This window comes from Podospora pseudocomata (assembly GCF_035222375.1).
Source record: "Podospora pseudocomata strain CBS 415.72m chromosome 1 map unlocalized CBS415.72m_1, whole genome shotgun sequence".
NCBI classification, from domain to species: domain Eukaryota; kingdom Fungi; phylum Ascomycota; class Sordariomycetes; order Sordariales; family Podosporaceae; genus Podospora; species Podospora pseudocomata.
In genome coordinates this window covers 6,883,850-6,908,729 of record NW_026946363.1, presented here as the reverse complement: position 1 = coordinate 6,908,729, position 24,880 = coordinate 6,883,850, and the positions used below count along the sequence as shown (strand labels likewise).

General features: G+C 52.7%; 9 protein-coding genes across 9 annotated transcripts; 6 read left to right on the top strand and 3 right to left on the bottom strand.

Moving 5' to 3' along the window:
* Positions 1-122: 122 nt before the first annotated feature.
* Positions 123-4,607, bottom strand: GCV2 (glycine decarboxylase subunit P). The gene is made up of 2 exons (XM_062886647.1): positions 850-4,607; positions 123-791 (listed from the first exon to the last, which is right to left on the bottom strand). Exons 1-2 carry the CDS (start codon positions 4,010-4,012, stop codon positions 703-705), a joined length of 3,252 nt encoding a protein of 1,083 aa, XP_062749776.1. The 5' UTR covers positions 4,013-4,607; the 3' UTR covers positions 123-702.
* Positions 4,608-4,835: 228 nt separating this feature from the next.
* On the top strand, positions 4,836-5,713 carry QC762_122295 (uncharacterized protein). The gene is made up of 3 exons (XM_062886646.1): positions 4,836-5,135; positions 5,205-5,303; positions 5,373-5,713. The coding sequence occupies exons 1-3, from the start codon at positions 5,126-5,128 to the stop codon at positions 5,408-5,410; spliced, it is 147 nt and encodes a 48-aa protein (XP_062749775.1). The 5' UTR covers positions 4,836-5,125; the 3' UTR covers positions 5,411-5,713.
* Positions 5,714-5,823: 110 nt separating this feature from the next.
* NUP57 (Nucleoporin nup57) lies at positions 5,824-7,588 on the bottom strand. The gene is made up of 4 exons (XM_062886645.1): positions 7,176-7,588; positions 6,990-7,122; positions 6,252-6,895; positions 5,824-6,192 (listed from the first exon to the last, which is right to left on the bottom strand). Exons 1-4 carry the CDS (start codon positions 7,248-7,250, stop codon positions 6,067-6,069), a joined length of 978 nt encoding a protein of 325 aa, XP_062749774.1. The 5' UTR covers positions 7,251-7,588; the 3' UTR covers positions 5,824-6,066.
* Positions 7,235-8,751, top strand: NdufA8 (ndufa8, NADH-ubiquinone oxidoreductase complex I 19kd subunit). The gene is made up of 4 exons (XM_062886644.1): positions 7,235-7,780; positions 7,882-8,109; positions 8,223-8,355; positions 8,444-8,751. Exons 1-4 carry the CDS (start codon positions 7,761-7,763, stop codon positions 8,576-8,578), a joined length of 516 nt encoding a protein of 171 aa, XP_062749773.1. The 5' UTR covers positions 7,235-7,760; the 3' UTR covers positions 8,579-8,751.
* A 3,305-nt stretch (positions 8,752-12,056) lies between these two features.
* On the top strand, positions 12,057-14,633 carry QC762_122270 (uncharacterized protein; the record flags this gene model as incomplete). The annotated part of the gene is made up of 4 exons (XM_062886643.1): positions 12,057-13,294; positions 13,472-14,117; positions 14,169-14,494; positions 14,563-14,633. Exons 2-4 carry the CDS (start codon positions 13,492-13,494, stop codon positions 14,631-14,633), a joined length of 1,023 nt encoding a protein of 340 aa, XP_062749772.1. The 5' UTR covers positions 12,057-13,294; positions 13,472-13,491.
* A 1,482-nt stretch (positions 14,634-16,115) lies between these two features.
* Positions 16,116-18,849, top strand: QC762_122260 (uncharacterized protein; the record flags this gene model as incomplete). The annotated part of the gene is made up of 3 exons (XM_062886642.1): positions 16,116-16,368; positions 16,430-18,007; positions 18,075-18,849. The coding sequence occupies 3 exons, from the start codon at positions 16,116-16,118 to the stop codon at positions 18,503-18,505; spliced, it is 2,262 nt and encodes a 753-aa protein (XP_062749771.1). The 3' UTR covers positions 18,506-18,849.
* Positions 18,850-18,953: 104 nt separating this feature from the next.
* Positions 18,954-21,940, bottom strand: QC762_122250 (uncharacterized protein). The gene is made up of 4 exons (XM_062886641.1): positions 20,679-21,940; positions 20,529-20,622; positions 19,772-20,469; positions 18,954-19,707 (listed from the first exon to the last, which is right to left on the bottom strand). The coding sequence occupies exons 1-4, from the start codon at positions 21,381-21,383 to the stop codon at positions 19,567-19,569; spliced, it is 1,638 nt and encodes a 545-aa protein (XP_062749770.1). The 5' UTR covers positions 21,384-21,940; the 3' UTR covers positions 18,954-19,566.
* A 96-nt stretch (positions 21,941-22,036) lies between these two features.
* On the top strand, positions 22,037-23,163 carry QC762_122240 (uncharacterized protein; the record flags this gene model as incomplete). The annotated part of the gene is made up of 2 exons (XM_062886640.1): positions 22,037-22,438; positions 22,498-23,163. 2 exons carry the CDS (start codon positions 22,037-22,039, stop codon positions 23,161-23,163), a joined length of 1,068 nt encoding a protein of 355 aa, XP_062749769.1.
* A 628-nt stretch (positions 23,164-23,791) lies between these two features.
* Positions 23,792-24,863, top strand: QC762_122230 (uncharacterized protein; the record flags this gene model as incomplete). The annotated part of the gene is made up of 2 exons (XM_062886639.1): positions 23,792-23,906; positions 23,959-24,863. The coding sequence occupies 2 exons, from the start codon at positions 23,792-23,794 to the stop codon at positions 24,861-24,863; spliced, it is 1,020 nt and encodes a 339-aa protein (XP_062749768.1).
* Positions 24,864-24,880: the final 17 nt, after the last annotated feature.

The following is a 24,880-nucleotide window of genomic DNA, read 5'->3' as shown; positions in this document are numbered from 1 at the left end:
AAAAGGCCCATCTGATTGGTGTTAAGTATGAGTTCAAGATATCCATGGGGAGTTGGTTGTCAATAGATAGGACAGAGTTGCATATTGGGAGCGGTCATTTTTCATGGAGGTCAAAAATAAAATGGGAAGCAATTTAAGTAGTCGTTTTGACAGAAAAAAAGCGTTCTATTTCGTGGATCTTAGTGTGGATCGTATAGATGAACAGCCGAGTGCGTGAGACCTGGGGTTGGTTCCAGCTGTCGATTCACAATGTTGAGCTCACCCATCCACCCAAACAACTCCAACGCTCAAGAAAACAAAAAGTCAGAAAGACAGTCCTGTCACTATTTATTTTGACAAACCACCCCGTCTTTGTTGAAAAACGCCTTTCCCTTAGTTCCTCCCTAGAGCCAGCCACCTGATGATGTGTTGATGTAAGGTATCTAGAGATGCATGCATGTTGAAAAGCAAAGGAGAAAAATGCTGCCAGATCCCGCCAAACCGCTCAGAAACTCCCGTTTGCGGCTTGTATATGTAAAAAGCCAATCAATGCCCGAACGTATTGTTGAACCCCATCTCCTTTTCTTCCCTTCCTCTTTGGGAGATACTTGTTGAACTCTCCCCTTGCCTGCCTTTTTGACCCACGCCCCCTCGAAACCATAAACTCCAACGCAGAAGAAGAAATGTCTATGAGCAACACCCGTCTAAAACCCATTTGTGTGTCTATTGAGAAGTCTGAACAGAAGACAGATTACCGCCCGTCGTGTCCTCTACAGGAGGGCAGGTGCAGAAAAGGTTGGTATCTCCGTAAGCTAGAAATATGTCAGCGTACTTGAGACCGATGCCATAACAGGGCAAGAAGCCACTTACTATCGTTAATTCTCGCCACACTAGGCCAGAACTTCTTCTCCTTGAGCCAAGGCAGCGGGTAGGCAGCCTTGGTGCGGCTATAAGGTCTATCCCACTTGCTTCCCTCCTCGCCATCGCCGCCAATGATATCCACCATGGGATGAGGCGCCATCTTCAAGACGTTGCCCTCACGCGGGGCCTTGCCCTCCTCAATCTCACGAATCTCCTCGCGAATGCTGACAAGAGCATCGACGAAGCGGTCAAGCTCCTCCTTGGACTCGGACTCGGTAGGTTCAATCATGAGGGTGTTGGCCACGGGCCAGCTCATGGTGGGAGCGTGGAAGCCATAATCCTGCAGGCGCTTCGCGATGTCGATCGCCTCGATGCCGGCGGTGGCCTGGAAAGGCCGGACGTCCAGGATGAACTCGTGGGCGCATCTGCCGTGCTCGTTGGTGTACAAAATCGAGTAGTGGGGCTTGAGCTTGGCGAGGAGATAGTTGGCGTTGAGAAGGCCGACCTGGGTGGCCTTCTTGAGGCCGGCGGCGCCCATGAGAGCAATGTACGACCAGCTGATGGGGAGGATACCGGCGCTTCCAAATGGCGCACTGGTCACCTGCGTTGTGGTATGGTTGGGGTAGTTGTGGAGCGTAGAAATGGGAAGGTGAGGACCCAGATGCTTCTTGACGCAGACAGGGCCGACACCTGGGCCACCGCCGCCGTGGGGAATGCAGAAAGTCTTGTGCAGGTTAAGATGGCACACATCTGCGCCAATCTCACCAGGGCTGCAAAGGCCGATCTGAGCGTTCATGTTGGCGCCGTCCATGTACACCTGGCCACCATGGGAGTGGATGATGTTGCAGACCTCCTTGATTTGCGGCTCGAAAACACCGAAGGTGCTGGGGTAGGTGATCATAATGGCACCAATCTGCTTGGAGTGCTGCTCGCACTTGGCCCGAAGGTCCTCGAGATCCAAGTTGCCCGTCTTGGTGTCGCACTTGATGGGGACAACACGCATGCCCGCCATAGCTGCTGACGCCGGATTCGTGCCGTGGGCCGAAACAGGAATCAAGCAGATGTCACGGACAGGATCGTCAGGGCCGCGCTGAGAGTCGAGGTAGCTACGGATAATCCGCAAACCTGCGTACTCGCCCTGAGCACCCGAGTTTGGCTGCAAACTCACACCATCCATGCCTGTAATGCTCTTCAACTGCTCCTCAAGCTCGTAGATGATAGTGTAAATCGGCTGCGCCTTGATGTTCTGCTTCAAACGTCCAGGATGAACATTGGCAAAGCCTGGCAGGGTGATGAGCGACATTTCAGCGCTACCGTTCAGCTTCATGGTGCATGAGCCCAGAGGAATCATGGAGTGCACCAGGGAGAGATCCTTGGATTGAAGGTGGTGGATGTAGCGGAGCATCTCTGTCTCGGAGTGGTGGCTGTTGAAGACGGGATGTGTCAGGTACGGGGAGGTCCTCTTCAGCGTCTCGGGTATGTTGGCAGTTCTGACGGACTGCTCCTCGAGCAAGCTCTTGACAGTGGAGGCATAATCCTCTCCAGAGTTTGCCGACTGCTGCACCAGATAGGAACGGAAGTCACCAAGAATCTGAACAAGTCTGGTCAAATCCTCCTCCGTGACCGTCTCATCCAGGCTGATAGCAACCTTGCTCTCGCCGACTGGTCTGACGTAGACCCCAGTCTCCATTGCGAAACGGTAAAACTTATCAGCCATGTCTGGCAAGTCGATGGTAACCTTGTCGAAAATCGGCTCCTGGGCTTCATAGCCATAGCGTGTAGCGGCCGCCCAAATAACCCGTGCAGCAAGGTTGCATCTCTCAGCAATCCGCTTCAGACCTTCAGGGCCGTGGTAAACTGCGTAAAATGCGGCCATGTTGGCGAGCAAAGCTTGAGCAGTGCAGACATTGCTGGTAGCCTTCTCTCTCCTGATATGCTGTTCTCGTGTCTGCAAGGCCAGACGAAGAGCACGACCACCGAGACGATCCTTGGATACGCCGACAAGACGACCGGGCATCTTCCTCTTGAGCTTCTCCTGCACGGCAAAGAAAGCAGCATGGGGTCCTCCCGATCCGAAGGGTACACCGAATCTTTGTGAGTTTCCAAACACGATATCAGCACCGAGTTCGCCCGGTGGGGTTAAGAGAGTAAGTGCAAGCAGGTCTGTTCCGACGCTGAGGAGCGCGCCTTGCTTGTGAACGGCATCGGCAATCGATCGGAAGTCGGCAGCGTTACCGAACCTATCAGGGTACTGGAGCATGACACCGACCAAGTTATCGCCCAACTCCTGCAGGCTGGCGAGCGTGGACTCGTTAACGTCCATAATGGCGACCTCGACCCCCAACGCTTCAGCACGTCCGCACAACACATTGATTGTCGCAGGATGAGTTGACTTGGAGACAACAAACGTCTTTCCTTTCAGCTTCTGCCTCGACGTAGGCAACGAGTTCAGGGAGATAGCCATCGCTTCGGCTGCCGCAGTTCCCTCGTCCAGCAAACTAGCATTGGCAACCGGGAGAGCTGTCAGATCAGTCACCAAGGTCTGAAAGTTGAGCAGGGACTCGAGACGGCCCTGGCTGATCTCGGGCTGGTAGGGCGTATAACTGGTGTACCAAGCCGGGCTCTCGAGCACATTGCGCTTGATTACTTCAGGGACCAAAGTGCCGTAGTATCCTTCGCCAATGAAGTATCTCTCCGACTTGTTGGGAGTCCCAGCAATGTCCTGTGCGATCTTCTGAACCTCCCATTCCTGGAGACCCTCCCTCGACATGGTTTCGCTCTCAGACTGCTTTCCCTCAGACACAAACAACTCCCTGGTTGACCGGATATCCGCGGGTATGACTTGCTCCACGAATTCGTCAAGCGACTTGACAGGGGGCGAAAGAGCCTGGAGCATCTCCTGCACGCCCTGATCGTCCGGGCCGATATGCCGTTTGGTGAAGCTCTCATTGATAGGGAACAGGTCGGGCAGTCTATGGAACTCGGGTGTCCGGAGGGTCGGTTTCGGGCTTTCCCAGGCGGCGCTCGTGGTGCTCTCCCATCGTGCGAGTGCCTTGGGAGTAGAGCAAGCAGTTGCAATGCGAGGTCGCAAAAGTGGCCTTGAAGCTCGGGAAGCGTGGAGCAAAGCACCAGGTACCTTGCGCAGGTGCGCCATCTGCTGTCTGGAAGCCATTGTGACCGGAGAACAAGAGCTGCGAGACCTCGGTGAGATTCAATCGGGCCCAGGTGTCAATGACGGCCGGACAAGTCGATATGGCGGCGCAAGAGCGCGCGTCCGTCCAGAACAAAGACTTCTGGCCAAGGATTGTTAAGGTTGTACCCTGAATGCTCAGTGGCAGACAAAGATGCCGTGTGTGGCCGTAGACACCGACGTGTATTGCTGGCGCAAGGGATGAGGAGAATATGAAAAAATACGGGGGAAAAAAGGTAAGAAGAAGTACGACGTGGGAGGCAGTCCAATGGCGCTTAGATAGTCCACGAACAATCCCGAGCCAGGTTGACGTCAAGGCGGCAAACCGGTCTATATGCGATTGTCCGCTAGACTGGTGAAAACTCGCTGAAAGAAACTGGAATTCCCAACCTACGACAGATACGGGATAAGTAAGAGAGATAACGAGCAAGAAGAAGCGGCAAACTTTAAAGTCAATGGCAGCCCTTATCCAGTCATACTCTCACCCTCCGAGGTCCCAGTCGCCAGGACAGTCCACTCACCCCCCACCGTTATCGGTCCCCAGTATCAACCACGGCCCTGGAGTCTGGAGCAGTTGTTTGTATGCCAGTTTCAAGGGAAGGGCGGTGGCAGTCGGGTATTCTCGGTTAGGGGCCTCCTGATAACGCTCCGACTGGTTCACCGGCTTTGCATGTTCGTTGCATATGGTGTTGTCTTAGGTAATTGTACTCCGGGTACCATTCCGAGCCGCAATGCCAAGCCCACCTTCTGCACCGGGCAGGCGGTGCCAGCGCTCGCGCCGCTGTCATCCGCCCTCAAGCCCGATTGCCGAACTAGGGATGGCGTCATGAAAAAAAAAGTTTACCGACCGCCAAGTTCTTCAAAACTGCCATCGTGGGGTCAGAATTCAAGGAAAAAGCCTGAAAGGTCAAAACACTGGATCTTGATCCACAGACTTTGAACCCGGATCCGAAGTTTGAGCTTTCAAGGTTCCCAGAAGAAAGAAAATAAAACCATTTCCTATCGCAACACCCAATCGATACCATCGTCACCGGCCACCTCGTCCTCCCACCACGAAACACAAATCACCACCACAACCCCTTCACAGAATCCAAAATGTTCGGTTGTACGTCACTGTCTCCCCCTCTCCTCCAAGATTCACCGCCTTCCAAAAATTCTAACAAATAATGAACAGTGCCCCCACAAGTCTCCGAGGCCGAGCTTCGCGCCGCCGAGGCGGAGGCCACCTTCACCATCCAGCGGGTCATCGCCACAGCCGCTGCTCTCTACCTCTGTATGAAATTCCCAATCTCTATGTTCCCCCAGCTGGTTGGGTGATTCTAACCTTTGCCCCCTTGTACAGCCCCCTTCGTCATCGATGCCGTCTCCAAGGTCTTCTAAACGGTTCAAGACACTCGATATGCCTGCCACAGCCTGTTTGTCACGTATTGCGATATATCAAATACCACCACCGTGACGACCAGGCCATGTATAAACACCCTGTACCAACAATAGAGTAGTGGGTGTTGTCTGGGAACTAGAGCAGGGAAGGCAGGCTTACTCGCTTGCCCACTTGCATGTGGTAACGGGATAGCCATCCGATAGACGGTGACACTAGGCACGGCGCCTGCTCTTTCTTTGTGAGGATTGTGAGTGGGATCGTCTCCAGAGGGCCAACAGGAGCCAGCCGCCGGCGTCTCTGGCGGCTTCCATGGCAAGGCGTTTGTTGAAAGCTCAGCTCCCAGTCAAAAGATCCGGGACATACCTCGCAATTGCAGGCAAAAAAGAGAAGGAAAGAAAAAAGCATAAAACAGTCACGAGGGGTCCATAGATTCATGATTACAAGGCGAAAATTATGCCCTAATTTTGAGTACCAACACTCTACAAAAGATCCGTATCCACGCCAACGCCTTCGCCGTGCTGCCCAGGTCTCGTCCTATTTTTTCCCTACAACTTCCTTGCGTGTTGAAGTATGCAATAGAGCCCCTAGACTGGAAAACCAACACAGCCTAGTGAAACCGTGTCGTAAGCCTCGCCGATTCAGGTGTAGCATGTGACTAGCGTGCCTTCTTTGACGGAGCCGGTGCTGGCTTATGTTCCTTTTCCCACTCGTCAAAGTCCTTCTTGGCTTCCTCAACCTGCTTTCTAAGGTGCTGAAGTTGCTTGTCGTAGTCTTCGAGGATCTAAACAGCACTGTTAGCCCTGGGGTTTCAAAGTTGCTTTGCGATGGGAAAACACCAACCTTCTTCGCCTTTGCCTCCACATCCTCGCTCAAGCCCCCATTTTCAAGAGCGCCAGGCTTGTTGATCTCGTCCTTGAGGCTGTCGGCATACTGCCTGAGAATGATAAGACGGCTCCACAACTCCTCCAACCGCGCGCTCAAAGCAGGGTCCTGCAGGTCCTTGTCGATCTTCTGAAGCTTCTGCTTGAGCTGATCCTCATCGCCAGAAAGCGCGTAACCCCTGTTGCGCAGAATCTGGACCTTGGCGGCCAAAACCAAGCAACGCCTGCTCTGCTCCGCATGCTTCCTCCGCGCATTGAGCGCACGAACAGAGTGCTCCAAATCGTGACGAGAAAGAATCGCGTCTAAGCTGGCGTTGATGGCATGGAGCTTGTTGTTGAACTCGGCAAGGGCCCTTCGTTGCAACGTTAGGCGCGCAACGATAGCTGGGAAGCCAGCGCAGAGAACGGGCATGAAGTTGGCCGCAGGCTTGTTACGAAGAGCCTCGTCCCATTCCTTGGGGTCGTCCTGAGGACCGGGGTGGTAGTGTGGTACAGCGTGCTCCTCGACCTTGTTGTAGAGATAGGTGCGGAAAACGCAGTTGGGGTTCGAGGGGTCCCATTTCTCGGTGATGAGCTTGATCTGATCAGGAATTGGCTTCTGAACTGGTTCGGCGAACAAACGGCACTGGTTAGCACGGAACATCACACAATCATGTAGTAAGGAGTGATAGGTTGGGTGATAAGAAGCAAAACATACAGTTTGTCTGGCTCCCAGGTTGCCATATTGAGCTGCCCAGCTGTTGGGTCGAGTTGGTCAAAGTCTGCCCTAGCGCCAAAGGTGCTTGTTGTTGCGCTTGTGGTTGCGCCTGCTGCTGTTGCTGCTGCTGTTGCTACCGTCGAATTAGCATCACGCCCGTTCGTTGAGAGACGAGACTCCTCTTACACTGGCAGCTGGTTGCGCAAACATGCTGTTACCGAAGATGTTCTGCCCCGCGGGCTTAGTGGCGGTTGAAAACATCGAAAAGTGATAAATCTGCTCGAATGGAACGCGTAAGGTAGGGAGACAAACGGAAGATCACAAATCGAGGGACCGAAAACAAACGGCGACGAGGAGTATTGACCGGGAGGGATGCGCGCCGGAGATGCAATTATAGTTGTCTAGCTTGTACTTTTTATTTCCTGTGGCCTTGTCGCAAGCAACTGATGAAGAAGGGGATAAGATGCGTAAAGTTGCTGTTGGACTTTGTCGGATATGGAGTGGTTGAATGTTTTATTCGGCTTGCAGTCTTCAAAAACTGAGCTCCATCAAAAGCTGGCCCAGGCTTTCTTCGTTGCTCACTGGCGCAGACCGCGTTTCCAGTGGGTCCTCACCGTGCGGGCAGGGCGCCTCACCTTGGTAAAGCCAATCATCCACCAGCGGGTGGGACCCACACGTCAGGAAGCCGAACCTCCAGCAACTCCAAGCATCGCCAGAGCTCCAAAACACTCATAGCTTCGCAGCCAAGTTAGGCCCGCCAACACCGTCAAGATGGCAGCCAGAAAACCCACGTACGTGTGCTTTGTGACGGCTTCCAAGCTCTAGTTCACCAATTGGTGTGATTGAGGGGAAGCAGCGCCCTGGAGCACGGAATCACTGACATAATCGATAGCTTCAACCAGCAGATCCTCATCGACCCGACGCCGCTGCCAGATTCGATCCCCAAAGTCAAGGAGGTCGGCGCCAGCTCTGCCCCTCTTCTCTCGGCTGCTTTCTTCATCGGCGCGCGGTGCAAGGACTACAATGATGACTACATGCAATGCAAGACTGAGAACCCCGGAAAGGGCGAGTTTGAGTGCCTGAAGGAGGGGCGGCGGGTCACCAGATGCGCCCGGAGCGTGTACGTGCCCCTTGTTGGATTTCTGGCTTAGGGGAATGGATCCATGCTGGATTTCGACAACGACACATTGCAGGAAGAGGCCATGAGAGCTGACAGATACGATTGATCACCAGCATCGAGGATATCAACAAGTCATGCCTGGAGCAGTTCCGCGCCCACTGGACATGTCTCGAGAACAACAACCATCAGCTTTGGCAGTGCCGCCCCGATGAGTGGAAGCTGAACAAGTGTGTTTTCGACAACCTGGTGCGTCATGTCCCTGGAACCGAGCCCAGTCACATATATCACCCACCGGACGATGTCGCAAGCTAACCCACATGTTCATGATCAACAGAAGCTCGAGAAGGTCATTCCTGACCAGCCCAAGCAGTCAACACCCGTCCACCTCAGACAGAAGCAGATCTATGCCCACTCACCGGTCCCGGCGTGGGAGAAGCCATTCATTGCTGAGAAGTCCCAGTCCTCCTAAGCCTGGTGGAATTCTGAGGGGCTTTCTGTCTGCGCTTGAAGGATGTGGCGAGCTCTTCTTTCTTTACCTACCTGTCTCGTATGGGGGATAGATGGATGCACACGTCTGGGCTCTGTATATAGTAGAAACCCAACACACGACAGGAGGAAGGTGAATCTGAAGTTTGTCCAGAGTTTCGCGGTTGACTGTCCTTCTGCGTATTCTGCGTATATCATCCACTCGCTATTTTGTCTTGACTGAGAACAGTTGCAGGGGCAGTGGGGCGAGGCACGCCGAGACGAGGTTGTGTTTCATTCTCTCCGTCGAGGCAAGACTTCCGGGTACGTGGAGTCTTGTAGTAGCTCTCTGAACAGTCATGATGTAGAGGCTTGCATCAAGCTGTCTGCCTCCAGAGCAGTACACATTGAAGCGGATTGGGTCTCAGCCTCATTCGTCATACCCAGGGACGTTGGCGGTCTTTCACGTCGGAAATGGGGCGCAGCTAAACCCGCTGCTGTCTGCCATCCAGTATGTTTGTCTCATAAACCACTCCTGTTTATATTTTGCGTTAATTCAGGAAAGTCGATGTTTCACACAAACACGAACAGCCGCGTAGTTAGATCCACAATGACTTCTCCTGGGCCAACACTTTCCGGGCCATTTCATCAACTATTCAGCAAGTGGAAGATCTGCTCGTGCTCGTCGTGGACACGTAATGTTTTAATGTGTACCATTAACAGGTTACGCGAACCTCGATGACAAGAACGATCATATTACACTAAAGGTCCCCCTGTGTTGCCATGGCAGCCGCACACGCAACTGTGACTACGTTCGCAGCACCAGTCAAAGGGAACTTTTACAGAGATTGAGCTCAGTTCTCCATGATGACCAGAACTCGCGGGGCGATATCTCCGAGCCGAGCTTCTCTCATTCACGACCAACAACGTCGACGACTGGTCACAAAACGTGAAAATGCAACTGTGACTGTGACCAAGGTACGGAAAGGGCTCGAAATAGCATCCTAGCACTAGTAGAGGCTGGAGGTTCTCCGCACTGAGTTCGGAGGAGAAAGCTCCCGGGATCGGTGCTTCGTTTGGTACACTCTGACCACCATTTCTTTGAACATATTCGGTCATGATGTGTATGAGTAACCAGATGAACGGAGTATTCCCTGGATATAGGGATCTCAAATTGAGAAAGGTGGACAGGAAAGCCGCGACACATTTTGGCGACCTGATGGCTGACATAGCGAAACCGGAGTTGAGCGGGGTGAATCAGCCATGTCTTGATGACAATGTCTTAACCTAGGGAACTGGTGTTCTAATCCTCAACTCAGCCTGCCATGATGTCCTTCAGTGTCTCGGAGGCCTTGCCTGGTCTGTCAGCACTTGCCTTCATTCAACTGGACGACGGCGGTATATGTTGTGGTCTTGTGCTCACTACCCTTGACAGGCTATGGCAGCAATCATGTAGTTTGAATTGGCCATTGCAAGGAGATTAATATATGCAAAACAAGGACACCTGCAGGCTACTCAACCAATATCCCGAGAGAAACCGACCATACAATAACAAGTGATCATAGGTAGTCATCCACTCATCTGTCTCGGAGACTGGAAGCTGGGCATGTTTCAATGAGGGGTTTTTGATGTAAAGAATTCGGCAGCAAAAAAACCACATTTTGATGGCGTAGGTAGGCCTTCTTGCAGCAAGACCCCTCTCCAACCAGAGGTCACAATGACGGGTTGATGGTCTCAATCTACCGCAGCGATTTAAACTTGCTGGAAATCCCCATCCGGCATGACCCATGCGGTGGGTATGAACGGTGCCTCGGACAAAAATATGTATGCTATTATTGAGTCACTCGGAACAACTTCCACATCAGTTCTCGCGTAACAGTCAGACAAGCAGGGCATCATCTGGTCGATCAAATTGGCATCTCGTCAGTCATGGGGCTTTGCTTCCCCAGACCCAACATGTGGCACCGAACGGAGAGTGGAATGATAGGGGAGGTATCCTTCATTCTGTGGTCGGTTTTATGGACATGAAATGGTCATGGTCGCGGACACCACTGTCGAGGCCGATGGAGACGGGCACCACGGGCCAGGTCAAAAGCCATCTCGGCCACCATGAGCAAGTCGCCCCCAAGGCCTTCATGGGCCACATTCTTGCACCCGTTCCTCAGGGGTACGCGTAAAATAGTGGCAAAAGGATGCGCTGCTGTGCGACAAACATCGTCTTCCAAAATATAGGAGGCTGTCACCAACGGACAGCTGGGAGCATCAGGCAGGCAGGCAGTCGGCGGCTCACGTTCCGCGACGGAAACTTGCCGACTCTGAAGTCTGAGACGAAAACGAGAGACCCCGCCAGGAAAGATCCCGATGGCCTCTTCGGATTCAAGGGCAGAATATCGACCTCCATTTAGAGGTCATTAAGGTTTTGCGGGGTCGAATACGCACATAATCTGCAGCTTTGTCTTTGGTATAATGTGGTCTGAAAATGGGAGCGATCTTCTGGATCAGCAGCTATGTCGATGAGGCGCACACACCACGTTGCAATGTTTTATACTTTAACCAGACTTCCCGGACACCAGAATCGAATATACACACTCCCGTCGCAGGAGAGAGCCACACCAGAAGGAGCATGAAGTTGCCGGTTGCTAGAGACCGATTTCCTTCATGGATATCATAACCACCGGTAGGGAAACCCCTGCACGTCTTCCTCGCACGACAATCTGGCCGCAGTTGGACCAACGGTGATCGACCCCCCTTAAATGTGGGCGTTTGCCGCCCTGTGCCTGCTCCCCGCGGGGCATATCTGGAAGTGGAAGGCACGAAGGGCAAAGATGATGAAATTTTGCTCAAAATCCTCAAAAACCCGGATGTGTAATCTGCTTTCAAACACCGAGCTCATGCCCCAAGAGATCTAGTTTCCGATCTTGCAAATTTGCTTGGTATGCCGACCTAGTAGGGAATTCGATCCAGACTCTCCAGGACTCTCCAGGTTTGCAACGACACAGAAGCGGCATAAAAAGTGGCCCGGGGGTATCGTAGCAAAATTCCTGCGCTGCAGGATTCGAGGTTGTGCTTCGCAAGTCTGATCCTGTCAGAATCGGATACAATCCAGATAGATGGTGATGATTGAGACCAGGGGATATGTTTTGTTTTTTCCCCACTGGGAACTTAACAGATTCAATACACGAATATTATAGAAAGCACTGTATTATCTCAGAACTTGATAAAACATCGTTTGGTGTTGCGACACATGCTGGCGTCGATCGAGTCATGTTAAGGCTTTGGACGGCACGATCCTATCAACCCTAACAATGCAACATGATCGTACGCTTGTTGATGGAGTTTCTCAGGGGGAGCAGTGGTGAATTTCGTCAAGGTCTCCACCCGCTGTTAGCGTCGTTTCAGACAGGCGGGGGTTACCGCCGTTGTGTCCATTGGCTCTCCCAATCTCTGGGCACCCAGGTTAGCCCCGGTAATTGCAAGCTACCCCGCCAAGTCCTGCAAGGCACTCCTCAGGAACAGCGATTTGATTGGCTCTAGACTTTGGGCCAGAAGGGTCTCGAGGAGTGCGGCTATCAAACCGAGGGCTCGATGAACGGCCCTGATCAGAAACATGGGACGACAGCTCCCTGTGTTTTGGAGCCAATTGTCTAGTTGACGTGACACCACCTGAGAAGACCGAGAAACCCAGCGACCCAGCCGGCAGCCTGGAAAGGCATCACAGGATACCCGCTGCTGCTGCGTTGCGCGGTTGTGGATGTAGTTCGAGTATAATAGAATTGGACTTCGCACTGCCATTTTCCTGTTTCAAACGTCAACGACCGCTGACGCTATCGTCTGGTAAAGAAACCTACCTTGTGAGCAAAACCCAACTTCACATCTGGACACACACCTGAAAACCAACCCTTGGTGCAGTTGATGCATCAACCCCTCCCCTGGTCCGCCTGTTTGCTTGAGAACTGCGGCGTGGTCGTGATATTTCCACTCCGTCCGCCCCGCATTCAAGAAAATTAAGGTGACGTCTGAAGGGGGCCAAGAAGCCGGGACCAGCACCCTGGATTCTGATCCCCTCAACCTGACGCTCCAGCTTAGGCCCCACCCGTTGCTGGCTGCTAAGAATACCATCCTTCCTTTCTCGATTCTCACCTTTCAACTCTTCACCTTTTCTTCTCTGGTGTGACCCGTGGACTGCATCCTTCCCACAACCATTTCCTCACCTTCTCTTCTTCCCCAACACTCCTTTTGAAGTTTTACTTCAGTCCACTCCTTACCAACTGTTCGCCATCTCTGGTCTCTCGACTTTTTCGACTTTTGTGTTCGATTTGGCGACTTTCCACTCCTTCCCAAACCAAAACATCAACACCTCTCTTGACGGCGGCGCTGTCGTTTGGTGTTAGGGCGACCTCGGAATCCTGTGGCTACTGCGGTACTCGTGAACCCTGGTTGTGGACGACGACAAGTATCGTCACGCATTCTTTTCTCGTCACTCCTTCCACTAGCAGTTTCCTCGACGGACCGGTGCGGCAAGTCAAGAGACGTCATCGCGATCCAGCTCAGCGGACCGACGACTGTCTCACAATAGCGAACGATCCCATCGACATCCTTGAAGGATCAAGCAACGACAGCAGTGCTGCCCTCAACCTGGCTCTGGGTACATAACTCCCCATCTCAGACCCATCCCCTCACGACCAATCCATCATTCAGACCCGAACTATCATCACTCAAGGTACGTCTGCTGGTTGGCACGTCTCTCTGATGCCCACGTGGGCCGTGTCTCATGCATCACAATCATATTGTTGCTTTGAAAGTTGGGTGACGGGAGTCCCCTCTGGCTATCTGCTCTCACCAATCTGACTCAACCTTGATAATGCATATCAGACCGCGAGACTAATGTTCTAGACAGACAACGCCGATTTCACAAATATGAAGTCCTCAGCGATGCTCGCCGCCTGCGGCGCTATTCTGGCTGCTGCCAGCCCCATCCTCCAGGAGCGTCGCCTTATTGTTCACAGTAAGGTCGTCATTGAATGGGTTACCGTCACTGTCACCGAAGGCGAGCAGCCCACTCCGGCTGTGTTCAGCGTGGCTCGTCGCCCCGCTCAGCGCACCACTACTACTACCATCGCGACCACCACGTCTGCCGCCCCCCCCCCGCCGCCTCCTCCCCCTCCGGCTCCCAGCACGAGCGCTGCTCCTGAGCCGGTGGTTGTTGTTGAGCCTGCTCCGAAGCCCGAGCCTGCTACACAGGCCCCTCCTCCCGTTGTGGAAGCCCCTGCCCCCGTGGTTGAGTCCCCGGCCCCCGTCGTCGAGGCTCCTGCTCCCGTCGTCGAAGCGCCCGTCCCTGCCGTGTCTACTCAAGCCCCCGCTTCGGCCCCAGCTCCGGCCCCAGCTCCAGTGAAGGTCGAGGCCTCCAGTGACTATCAGAAGGCTGTTCTTGAGAGCCACAATGTGCATCGTTTTAACCACTCCGCTGGTGCTCTCGAGTGGGGACAGCAGTATGCCGACTCTGCCAAGGTTCTTGCCCAACGTTGCAAATTTGAGCACGACACGTAAGTAGAATAGGTTTCCGACGTTGGGTCATGGTTCTAACTGTTTTGCAGGAGCATCAACGGTGGTGGCTACGGCCAAAATCTTGCCATGTGGGCCGCATCTGCTAACGTTGACAAAGTCGACCCAGCTGCTGCTGCTGCTCGCGCCATCTCTAACGGCTGGTACAATGACGAGCTTGAGCTTTTCCCTGCCAGCGAATATGGCCGTGCCAACCCTAGCGCCCAGGCACAAGCCACCTTCTCCAAGTGGGGGCACTTCACCCAGCTTGTCTGGAAGGACTCCAAACAGGTTGGCTGCTTCACCGCTCGCTGCCCTGTCGGCACGCTTGTCTCCAACATGGAGTCTCTGTACACTGTCTGCAATTATTTCCCTGTTGGTACGTTTCAAATAGCCATTTATCCACAACTACTTGTGTCCCACCGAACTAACCTTTTGTACGTGTAGGAAACATGGGCGGAGCTTACGGCAAGAATGTGCTGCCTCCCCTTGGCCAGCCCATCTCCATCGCCGCTTAAGTGTAGGCACAACTGATCATTAACGAAGACGACGTAACTATGTAGAATACTCGGGACGGCCCGGGCCGTTTATCTTTTCGCTTCTTCCTGTGTATACAATCGTCTTTTGTTGTACACATTGCACTTATTCCACTGTTACCGCTCGATCCTGGTGAACTTGGTATCTATGTTGGCTAAGAAGGGAGGATGGGTCGCACGGTTACCTGACAACCCAGCTCGAGCTAGAGAAAAGCCTTGGCAACTTGTCTGCCGTACTATTCGGCTTCATTTCTAGATCCCTTGCGAAATCACGTTCCGTCATCACAGCGGTGTCAACCTCTGGCCAAAACCAGCGACGAGCTACGAGACTTACGACACGACAATGGGCAGCACAAGGAAGGGAATGAGGAGCGTGAAAATTAGTCCTTGATGACTTGGAATATGGGGCGCATGTTTTTTCCATTTGCTTCGTCTGCCGAGGAAGAGTATTCCTCGGCTGTAGCTTTGCGGTTGATTTTTCTGATTTTAGGAGTTTACATTGTCTTCCTTCATGTGGGAATAGTTTGTTGTCCTTGTTGGTGCTTACTGCTCGGGGAAGTTTATTCAATTCTTGATACGGGATTTGGCCTTGTTACCTTCATCGTGGCTGGTGCCTCCTCAATGGCTTCACACGGATGATGCTATTTATAAGGTTCATGGATGGCGGTGTTATCATGCTTTTGGGTACATCATGTATCGTACGTATACAGATACCGAATGTTATATGAGATGTTTTTATCTTGAACCAGGATGTTGGTTTCCTGTCAAGTATGGGCTTGTGGAATCATGACGACTGCTGATGCTGAGGGGGTGGGTCTGGGGATGAGGGTCTTCTTTTTGGGTCGACGGTAACGCTTAGATGTGGGCCGGTGGCGTGGTAGTCAAGATGGATGTCACACGTCCTCCAGATATACTGAGAATGACAGCCCTATTGTTGACTTGAACATTACAGATTTGTAGCACAAAATGTTCAGGATGATAAACCCGACAGTCTCAATAGGCCGTTGATCTTCCTCCCGTCAGGTGGGGTTCGGCAACGGGCAAGCCGCATCCCGTCATATCCCTGCTCGTGTTAGCCGGCCGGAAGCTCCCCGGCGCATCGGTTTGAGGGCCACTCCACAGGACAGCTTCCGTGTCCGGCAACCCAACCTTCCCCAAGAAGGCTTCTCTGACGACCTGGCTTATCATCATCTATGTTTCCAGACTTCGAAGCCAGCCTATAGTAACTTGTTTCATCAAACTTTCTCGTGAATATTGATTTCTCCGATCTGGACCCATAACCCGACTGCAAGATCTTGAGTCACAGCTATCGACCTACCCCGCAACGAATCAAGCCGACCTTAGTTCACCAAGCAGCTGGTCATCGATCTGGTCCCAACTTACTTATAACCACCCGCCCGCCTTGAGACTTGAGAAGGTCATTTGAACAGTGTCATCGGGAGGAATTTTGTCAGTCTCTTCAAGATGATGAGCGCACAGCTCCAGCAGCAGCAATCGGCGGCAGACGGAGCCGCCCCGCCAGCGTTAGGAAACCAGTCGCTGGGCTCCGATGAACTCCCACCTGTACGGAACCGCGCCTCAGAAAGCAAGAGCCCATATGTTTTCCTTCATGCCGACACACCTGTAGCTTGGCAACCTATGAGCGAGGAAACTCTGGCCCGAGCCAAGGCCGAGAATAAACCCATCTACATGCATATTGGATTTCTGGCTGATCACCGTAAGCTGTTCTCCGCTGTTGCTTTCAATAACAACAAAAACTGACCGTATACCACTCCAAGTTTGCCACATAACAACCCGGGACACATTTCACAATCCCACAGTTGCCGCCTTCCTCAACGAGCACTTTGTCCCGATCATCGTGGACCGGGAGGAGCGACCAGACCTCGATGCAATATACCAAAACTACAGCGTTGCTGTCAACAGCATCAGTGGCTGGCCGTTACACCTATTTTTCACTCCCGATCTCGAGCCCTTCTTCGCGAATGCCTATTTACCTGCGCCTGGTACTGTTGGGGAGGAGGGGGAGGCATGCGACCTGCTCACCATTTTGCAAAGTAATCATCGACTGTGGGTCGAGAAGGAGCAAAAGTGCCGGGAGGAGGCTGCGAAGGAGCTCGAAGGCCTAGAAAAGTTTGTTCAGGAAGGCGCTCTGCCACTTGCTCGCGCTCCCAACGCCACAGCAACGTCCGATTCGGATATTGAGGTGGACCTGGACCACGTTGAGCTTGCTGTAAGCCGTATAGCAAAACTTTTCGATCCTGTGCATGGCGGTTTTGGCCAGCCTGGGGAGCCAAAGTTTCCTAACCCGGCGCGGCTGTCCTTCTTGCTCCGGCTCAGAGAATGTCCTGATACAGTACGCGATGTCATTGGAGGAGACGAGGATGTTGAGAGGGCGACAAAGATGGCGCTTCAGACGTTGAGCAAGATGAAGAACAGTGGTTTAAGAGACCACATCGGTGAAGGGTTCATGCGGATGAGTTCCACCAGCGACTGGAACATGCCCCATTTTGAGAAGATGGTGGGCGATAACGCCCTGCTGTTGGGGGTTTATCTTGACGCCTGGCTTGGAAACAGAAAAGGAACACAACTGACCAACCAAGACGAGTTCGCCGATGTTGTGTTGGGTCTGGCCGACTACCTGATCAGCCCCGCAATTCAGCAAGAAAATGGGGGCTTTATTTCAAGCGAGGCGGCGTACTCATACTATCGCAAGGGCGAACAGCACATGACAAACGGGACATTTTACCTCTGGACTCATAGGGAGTTTGACGAGGTTCTGGGACCAGAAGCCAGCAATATCGCTGCCGCATATTGGAATGTACAAGAAGATGGCAATGTACCCCAAGAGCGGGATCCCTCCGATGAGTTTCTTAACCAAAACATTCTTTCCGCCGGTAACGGTGTTCATGAGCTCTCGACTCAACATGGTCTTCCGGTTGAGGAGATACATCGGATCATTGCATCTTCAAAGAAGAAGTTGCTTGCTCATAGGGACAAGGAACGCGTACGACCACCCAGAGATACGAAAATCATTGCTGGAGTCAACGGCATGGTCATCTCAGCACTATCCCGGTCACAAGCGGCGGCGGAGGCTGTTGGCCATTCCAAAAGTGCGGAGTATATCAAACGCGCTGAAAAGGCAGCCCAGTTTATCTTTGACAATCTGTGGTTAAATGATATCAACACCGAAGGTCCCAACGGTGGGCAGCACAAAGTACTGCACCGCTATTGGAACAATGGGCCGAGCGAGACGCTTGCCTTTGCTGATGATTATGCCTTTTTGATTGAGGGTCTTTTGGATCTGTACGAAGCAACACTCAGTAAGCGGTGGCTGAATTGGGCCCAGGATCTTCAAGGTGAGTCGATCCCCTAATGTTTCAAAATGACAACAATGGAGAGCTGGTTGCTAACGCACCAGACCAGATGCACAAAACCGGCTATTTTATGACTCGCCATCGGCAGTGAACGGTGCCCCAAGCCGACGCGCCGCTGGCTCTGGCGGTTTCTATTCAACTGAGCTGCAGACCATCAGCAGCAACATCCCACGCCTGAAGAGTGCCATGGACATTCTGATCCCCTCGGTCAACGCCGTCTCGGCCTCCAACCTCTACAGACTGGGCTCCATCTTTGCGGAACCGCGCTATAAGCAGATTGCGTTAGAAACGATCAAGGCTTTCGACCCCGAGCTCATGGAGCATCACTGGATACACCAGAGCCTACTGGCAAATGTCATAACAGCGAAACTGGGAGTGGAAGAGGTCCGGATAGAGAATCAAGACCTTGCTCAATCACAGCTGGCTGAGCTACGCTTGAGAGCGAGAGGTCGCACAAGGGTTCTTGTCGAGGCTAAATAGTCATGCCTGGCGATGCCTGCCAAGTTGAAGTCGTAAGAGGCAGACATGGTTATATATCGACGGTCCAGGACCTGATTAGGGATATATGAATCGGGAACTGGCACGCTTGAGCAGTGGGCGAATGAAACGCATGGGAAGGTAGCTTTTGAGTGTGTCGGGACTCTTGTATCAAAGAGGTCATGTATTTATAGTTGGCAGGTGTTTAGTAGTAGCATGAGTGTTGAATTAAGTGGTACGTGTCGATGCTGAATTTGGTGTTTTCTCCCTAACTCACGATTGCTGTTTTGAGTGTTTCGCTTTTTCATGCTGTGGTCAGGTGTCGAAACAGAGATTCTTATGCCGAGAACTGCTGAAGAGGCCCTAATCATGACATAAAGCATGTGCCTGGCTTTGCAGGTCTACGCAGGTGAGGTTGGAGCATCATAGGGCCAGCATGGAGCATTCTCTCTACATGTGCAGACATGATCCCAACACTGTGCGGCAAATGATAGCTCCAAGGCCTCTCGGCTATCGCCATACAATGCTCAAGCACCTGTGAAAGAACCATCACCTATCATTCAGGACCTATTAGAGATATGTTGAGACCCTGACACCAAATAAGACAGCGTTCTCCTCTACTCCTCTGTGTGGGAGGCCCCCATCTCCGTCAGACACACTCGATGAACTACCATGAAGCGCATCTTTTTGGTGAAAATAAAAACCCATTCATGACTGCGGGGACCGCAATGCTTTGAACAGACAGACGGCCAATGCTTCCGGCTCAAAACATCAGTCACGAATATATCTCGACAGAGGTATTCTGTCCATATCGAAAACAGGGGGTATCTAAATCTTCTTGTTCCAAAACAAGGGGTGACATAATCCATATCCCCCCCTCCCTCCCTCCCTCCCTCTCTTAACCGGAGCTAGATAACATGTACACGACCATTTCTAACAACGACGCACAATGAATGGGAAAAGAAGTGAAGAAAAAAGAGGCTGACCCCTTGAGTGTTTGTTGTTGTCATGTAGGAATGCGAATGTTATTAGTACAGTATGTAGCTGGCAAATCGGCAAAAGGATCATTTGCCTGTGCCGCTCTTCCTGTTCATCAGGCCTTGGAAGAAGGCCTGCAGGTTTTCGGTATCCATTTGGGCGTTTGCTTCGGCGCCCACCTCGTCTGTTGGGCTGCTTGGCTCGGAGGTGCCGTATGCTTGACGGTCCTGGACAAAAATGTTAGTCTCCTGTGGTATGATTAGAGTTCAAAATTTTCACCGGGGTGCTCACCTTGAGCCTCTGAACCATGTCATCCGCGTCTACTTGGATACCGCCCATGTTGAACTGCACCGGGCCAATATGCTCCAACACTTTGGCTTCTGTCGGCCGAGTATACGGGTCCAGCGCCCCCTCATCCTCCTCAATCTTCTTGAAGGGTTTATTTCTGGAGCTGCCAAAGTCTTGACCAAAGGTCTCGTCGTGCTGTTTCTTGAAGGTCTCGAGCTGCTTGAGCTGTTTGCCGAGGAAGGCTTGGGTGTCCTCGCTCTTTACTTCAAGCTCGGTCGAGTGAGTGTCGCGCCCCGCCAGCTGGAGGGCGTCCATTGTGGGATCCTGCACCGACAGCTCGTATAGCCTGACTGTGGAGCCCTGGGGGTCGTCGTCCTCTTTTTCCTGGTCGTGAACAGCTTCACCGCTTTCGCCATTGGGCTCGCCATTTGACGTGTTGCCGTTTGATTGACGATGTGGGAATGGCTGATCGAGATCGGCGGTCCAGGCATTGCTGACACGTTCCACGTCGAAACCTTCTCGTAGTACACGGATCTTACCCCACGAGTCCCAGTTGGGAGGGACTACAATCTTGTCCCTGTCGATGACATTGTGCTTTAGTGGTTGCTTCTTCAGAAGTGAGTGGATGCCAAGGCTTGAGTGAATCAAGCTTGGGAGTTGCGAGGGTAAAGAGGGGGTGGTGTAAATCAGAGAAGCGCCATCTGTGGAACCACATTAGCATTGTGACGATTGTTTTCTCTGGAAAATAGGGGCAGCATACGCCTAAGCAATACTGTCCGCATGAACTGTAACACAACATCAAACTCCTCCTCCTTCCAACTTTGTGTTTTTTCAAGGTATTCCATTTTTTCGGCCTACCGAGGCTGAGGTTAGCTACTGCGAAAAAGGAGGCGATTCCATGGGATGTTACATTTTGAGCGACAACGCATAGTGGGATACCCAGTGCGTCCTCCCACTCGCCAGGACCTGGGGGTAAAGCAACACCATCATCCGCGACTGGCAAGGCCGTTGTGCCGTCGAGGTTGGTCCCGCCACCCCTACCGCGGTCACGCCACGACAACATCACTTCCTCCATTGTTGCCATACACTCATGGCTTAACGAGATCAGAACAGTCCTGAGTAACAAAATCCACTCCCGCAACTGGCGCATCCATTTCCACGGCTGAGACCAATCCAGTAATATTACAATCAGGGTATTGGGTATCGTCTGAGGCGTCAGAAGCGGCTTGAGAAGAGACGCGAAGCTCGGCGAGGGGTTTGTAAGAGTGTACAGAGATATGCGAGCCAAGGTGTCTTCCTGGTCGGCATCAAGAACGTCGTAGTAGGTATACCCCAGTGCAAAGCTGTTTGCGACTGGGGGCATTCGAGATGCGTTTCGATCAAGGGTTCGGCGTAGCTCGTTGTTGGAGAGGGATTCGAAGAACTCTCGCTGGGAGTCGACAGTACCTCCTAGTAAAATAATATTCTTTTCTGGCAGTCGCTTTGCGCTGGCTACCCCGTCCAGCATGGAGCTCCAGAGATCCTTCTTCTCCGCCTTCTCGCCATTCTTGCCATCTGATCCTGACCCAACAGAGGCTGTCGTGTAAGACGAGTACCGGTTTGTATTCCCGGCCATGGCTGCGCCTGTTCAGGACGAGCTCACCGTGTTGCTTGAATGGGATGTTGTCGTCGCTGGAGTCGCATTTGCGTGTTCAGGGATTCGTGGTGTTTGGGCTCGAAGTTAAAGGTCGCAAGGCGAGACACTCGATAACCGTCCGCCGGCGCCGCTATGTCGATTGATCGTTCCGTTTGCTGGTCGCCCTGAAAACGCTCCCCTCCAGCAGGTGTTGACTTCAGGAGAGCTCAAATGCGGGCCGTAAATTCCCCGAAACATTCGCGGACGTCGTTGGGAGACGCGACTGGCGGCGTTTGCCCAATGCCAGACAGAGTTGCAAGCCAGTCCAGCCAGTGGACCCTGACTGCAGGGGGTTTGGGTGGTGGACATCTTTGTCTCGTTGAACCCTAACCCCTGCTCCCCCGCTACACCCTTTTGCTGCATAGTCTTCACGGCGGGCTTTTGCCCAACTGTGCGCTCCGCTTTCCGAGTGACTCCGATGACTCTTCAAAAAACATATAGTGCACTGTCACAGTTCCGAACTCGGTATCACACCTCCAGAGGGGCTTATCTATTTTCTTCGAGAGAGAAATACAATGTTATTGCAGGTCTTGGGACCAAAAGGGCCTTGGCTGCAGTGAGATCTATGTAAATAGGCGAGCTTCCCCAGGCTAATGGAACCTTCCGGCATCCACCTGGTCTTTACCTGCAGCAGCTCCGCCACTGATCACCTAGCGCATTCCCCACTCTCTCGGGTCATCCTCCGTGAAAGGCTGCCATCGTCATTCATCCAACTGTATTACACCGATTGCCTACAAATAGGCAAGGTTTTTGCGCTTGAACATCTACAGCCAACTATACGCAACGGTCACCACCAGTTTGATCCGACATTGATAACAGACACAATGGCGAGCACAGCCAAGTATACGCCTGCTGCGCAGGAAGATCCCGATGCGCACCTCTACACGCAGCCGCCTCCGTCGTACCAGGCTGAGAGCAGCTCGGCGCAAGACAATGCTGCCCTCTTTGGCGGCGCCCCTCGCAGCAGCGAAGACAACATCCCCGATGACTTCAAGGTGGGCATACTCCTGCGCTTATTCTGTATCAACAGCTTGACCTAACAGCGCTTCTCTAGTTCGGAGGTTCCGTTGCCGAAGCTACCCTCGAGATCCGCAACCAGTTCATCCGCAAAGTCTACACCATTCTTACTGTCCAAATACTCGCAACAACCCTCGTGAGCTCCCTAAGCTTCATGAGCGATGGCTACAGAAATTGGATTCAGAATAACCCCACCGTTCTATGGCTGTCTCTCTTTGGCTCCATGGGTTTCATGATCCTCACCTACTGGAAACGTCACTCATATCCTACCAATCTGCTCTTCCTCTCCGGCTTCACACTTCTTGAAGCCTACACCATCTCCGTCATTGTCTCTTTCTACGACTCTTCTATCGTACTCAACGCAGTCGTGCTCACCGGCGGCATCTTCATCTTCTTGACGGCCTTCGCTTGCCAGTCCAAGTACGACTTCACTTCATGGATGCCATATCTCTTTGGCGCTCTTTGGGGCTTGGTCCTCTTCGGGTTTATGTCCTTCTTCCTTCCTCACACCAGCACCACTGAGCTCATCTACGGTCTGTTGGCCGCGTTGATCTTCAGCGGCTACATCCTCGTGGACACACAGCTCGTTATGAGGAAGCACCATGTCGAGGAGGAGATCGCTGCCGCTTTGAGTTTGTATCTTGACATTATCAACCTGTTCTTGGCCATTTTGCGGATTCTGAACAGCCAGAACAATAACTAAGTTTGGCGGCGGTTAAAGAAGTGGTCGTGGTGAATGGGCGAAGGAAGGTTCAGAATGACAGACGATAAGGTACGATATGGGATCAAGAGACGAGCGTGGTATGACAGGGCGGAGGTCGTTTTGTATTATTGATGTTTTCTTCCCTCTTTGTTTTTTTTTTTGTTTTTTTGTTTTTTTTGGCTTTGGGATGACTCGACCTGATGGGATTACTATTCTTGGTTTCGGCAGGAGTTAATAAATGGACGGTCCGTTATGACTAAGGGCTTGCTTCGTCTACAGTGTTTGGTTTCAAATGATCTTCTAAAATGTGATTGATGTAGGCAGTTTGCCATAGCGTAGAATGTGTTGAGGAAATCGTTTCTTTGGGCCCGGCAAAGCATCAGCTTCCACCAACCCCACTAAACTCGATCAATTTATTTTGGATTTGCCTCCGCGAGGTTTCTATTCACACCACACCTTCTGGTCGCTGAAACTAAGAGCTGAAAGACGCGCCAAGCCACACGCGAAGGAAGTCGCCGTTGATTCCTTGTCCGTTAGTTGTTGCACTTTAGTATATCTTGCCGACCTTCGTCGCCATCCGCGACAAATCACCCTGGCACGCCGCTCTTTTTTTTGGAGGCTTTGGCAGATGGCGAGAAAGGGGGGACCAAAGTTTTATGCTGTTCGCGTCGGCAAAAAGCCCGGTGTTTACACCAGCTGGGATGAGGCCAGTGACCAAGTCACCGGCTTTGGCGGCGCAATTCGTGAGATTCTCTTCCTTCATGATGCATACCTTACACTGACTGACCTTCATAGACAAAAGCTTTCCCACCCACAAGGAAGCACAGGATTGGTTCAACGCGGGCCGCTCTTCTTCAAACACGACAAACCAGCAGGCTAGCAGCAACAGCACTCGCCAACCTTTCCGACAGGGACCTGATCACCCAACACCACAAACCACCTATCTCATCCGACCTGGCTCTGATCATTCCTCGCCTCAAACCAGCTATCCTGGTCGAACCAACCGCAATGATCCTGCTCCGGCCCGCGACAACTCCCCATCACCACCAGCACCACCACCAGCACCACCACCAGCACCACCACCAGCATTCCCTCGCTATCCCATCATAAACACCGTCACCAACAACATCGTCCTCCCCAAAAAGAACCCAGTCCCCCCAACCTCAACCGCCACCAGAGAGCCCCCCGCCAAAAGAGCCAGACCCAACCCCGACCCGAACGAACTGATCGTAGTCTACACCGACGGCGCCGCCCCCGGCAACGGCAAAAGGCACGCCACAGCCGGGATAGGAGTCTACTTCGGCGCCGGCGACCCCAGGAACATCTCCAAACGCCTCCCGGGCCCCTTGCAAACCAACCAGCGCGCCGAGCTCATGGCCGTCCTCCTCGCGCTTCAGGCTTTTGACCCCGCCGAGTCGGTGGAGATCAGAACAGACAGTCAATACTCCATCGACTGCGTGACAAAGTGGTATCGGGGATGGGTCAGAAACGGGTGGCTGTCGGCTAAGGGCGCGGCGGTTAAGAACGACGATATCATCAAGCCTATTCGGGCTCTGATTGACGAGAGGGATGCCGCCGGGGCGAGGACAAAGTTTACTAAGGTGGCGGGACATTCGGGGGACCCGGGGAACGATGCGGCTGATCGCTTGGCCGTTCTCGGGGCTCAGCTGCCTGTAGTTGAAAGCCGCTTGCGGAGGTGAGAGGTTGAGGTGTTTGG

What these genes read in the sequence shown, in the direction of transcription:
- GCV2 (XM_062886647.1), bottom strand. Translation starts at nt 4,012, where the DNA reads ATGGCTTCCAGACAGCAGATGGCGCACCTGCGCAAGGTACCTGGTGCT. An exon ending in TGTGGCGAGAATTAACGATA is followed by an intron (nt 792 to 849) that starts GTAAGTGGCTTC and finishes ACATATTTCTAG; the next exon opens with CTTACGGAGATACCAACCTT.
- QC762_122295 (XM_062886646.1), top strand. An exon ending in AGCCGCTGCTCTCTACCTCT is followed by an intron (nt 5,304 to 5,372) that starts GTATGAAATTCC and finishes CCCCTTGTACAG; the next exon opens with CCCCCTTCGTCATCGATGCC.
- NUP57 (XM_062886645.1), bottom strand. Translation starts at nt 7,250, where the DNA reads ATGTTTTCAACCGCCACTAAGCCCGCGGGGCAGAACATCTTCGGTAAC. An exon ending in TTGCGCAACCAGCTGCCAGT is followed by an intron (nt 7,123 to 7,175) that starts GTAAGAGGAGTC and finishes ATTCGACGGTAG; the next exon opens with CAACAGCAGCAGCAACAGCA. An exon ending in TGGAGGCAAAGGCGAAGAAG is followed by an intron (nt 6,193 to 6,251) that starts GTTGGTGTTTTC and finishes AGTGCTGTTTAG; the next exon opens with ATCCTCGAAGACTACGACAA.
- NdufA8 (XM_062886644.1), top strand. Translation starts at nt 7,761, where the DNA reads ATGGCAGCCAGAAAACCCAC. An exon ending in ATGGCAGCCAGAAAACCCAC is followed by an intron (nt 7,781 to 7,881) that starts GTACGTGTGCTT and finishes CATAATCGATAG; the next exon opens with CTTCAACCAGCAGATCCTCA. An exon ending in ACCAGATGCGCCCGGAGCGT is followed by an intron (nt 8,110 to 8,222) that starts GTACGTGCCCCT and finishes ATTGATCACCAG; the next exon opens with CATCGAGGATATCAACAAGT.
- QC762_122250 (XM_062886641.1), bottom strand. Translation starts at nt 21,383, where the DNA reads ATGGCCGGGAATACAAACCGGTACTCGTCTTACACGACAGCCTCTGTT. An exon ending in TATGCGTTGTCGCTCAAAAT is followed by an intron (nt 20,623 to 20,678) that starts GTAACATCCCAT and finishes CAGCCTCGGTAG; the next exon opens with GCCGAAAAAATGGAATACCT. An exon ending in ACATGGTTCAGAGGCTCAAG is followed by an intron (nt 19,708 to 19,771) that starts GTGAGCACCCCG and finishes ATTTTTGTCCAG; the next exon opens with GACCGTCAAGCATACGGCAC.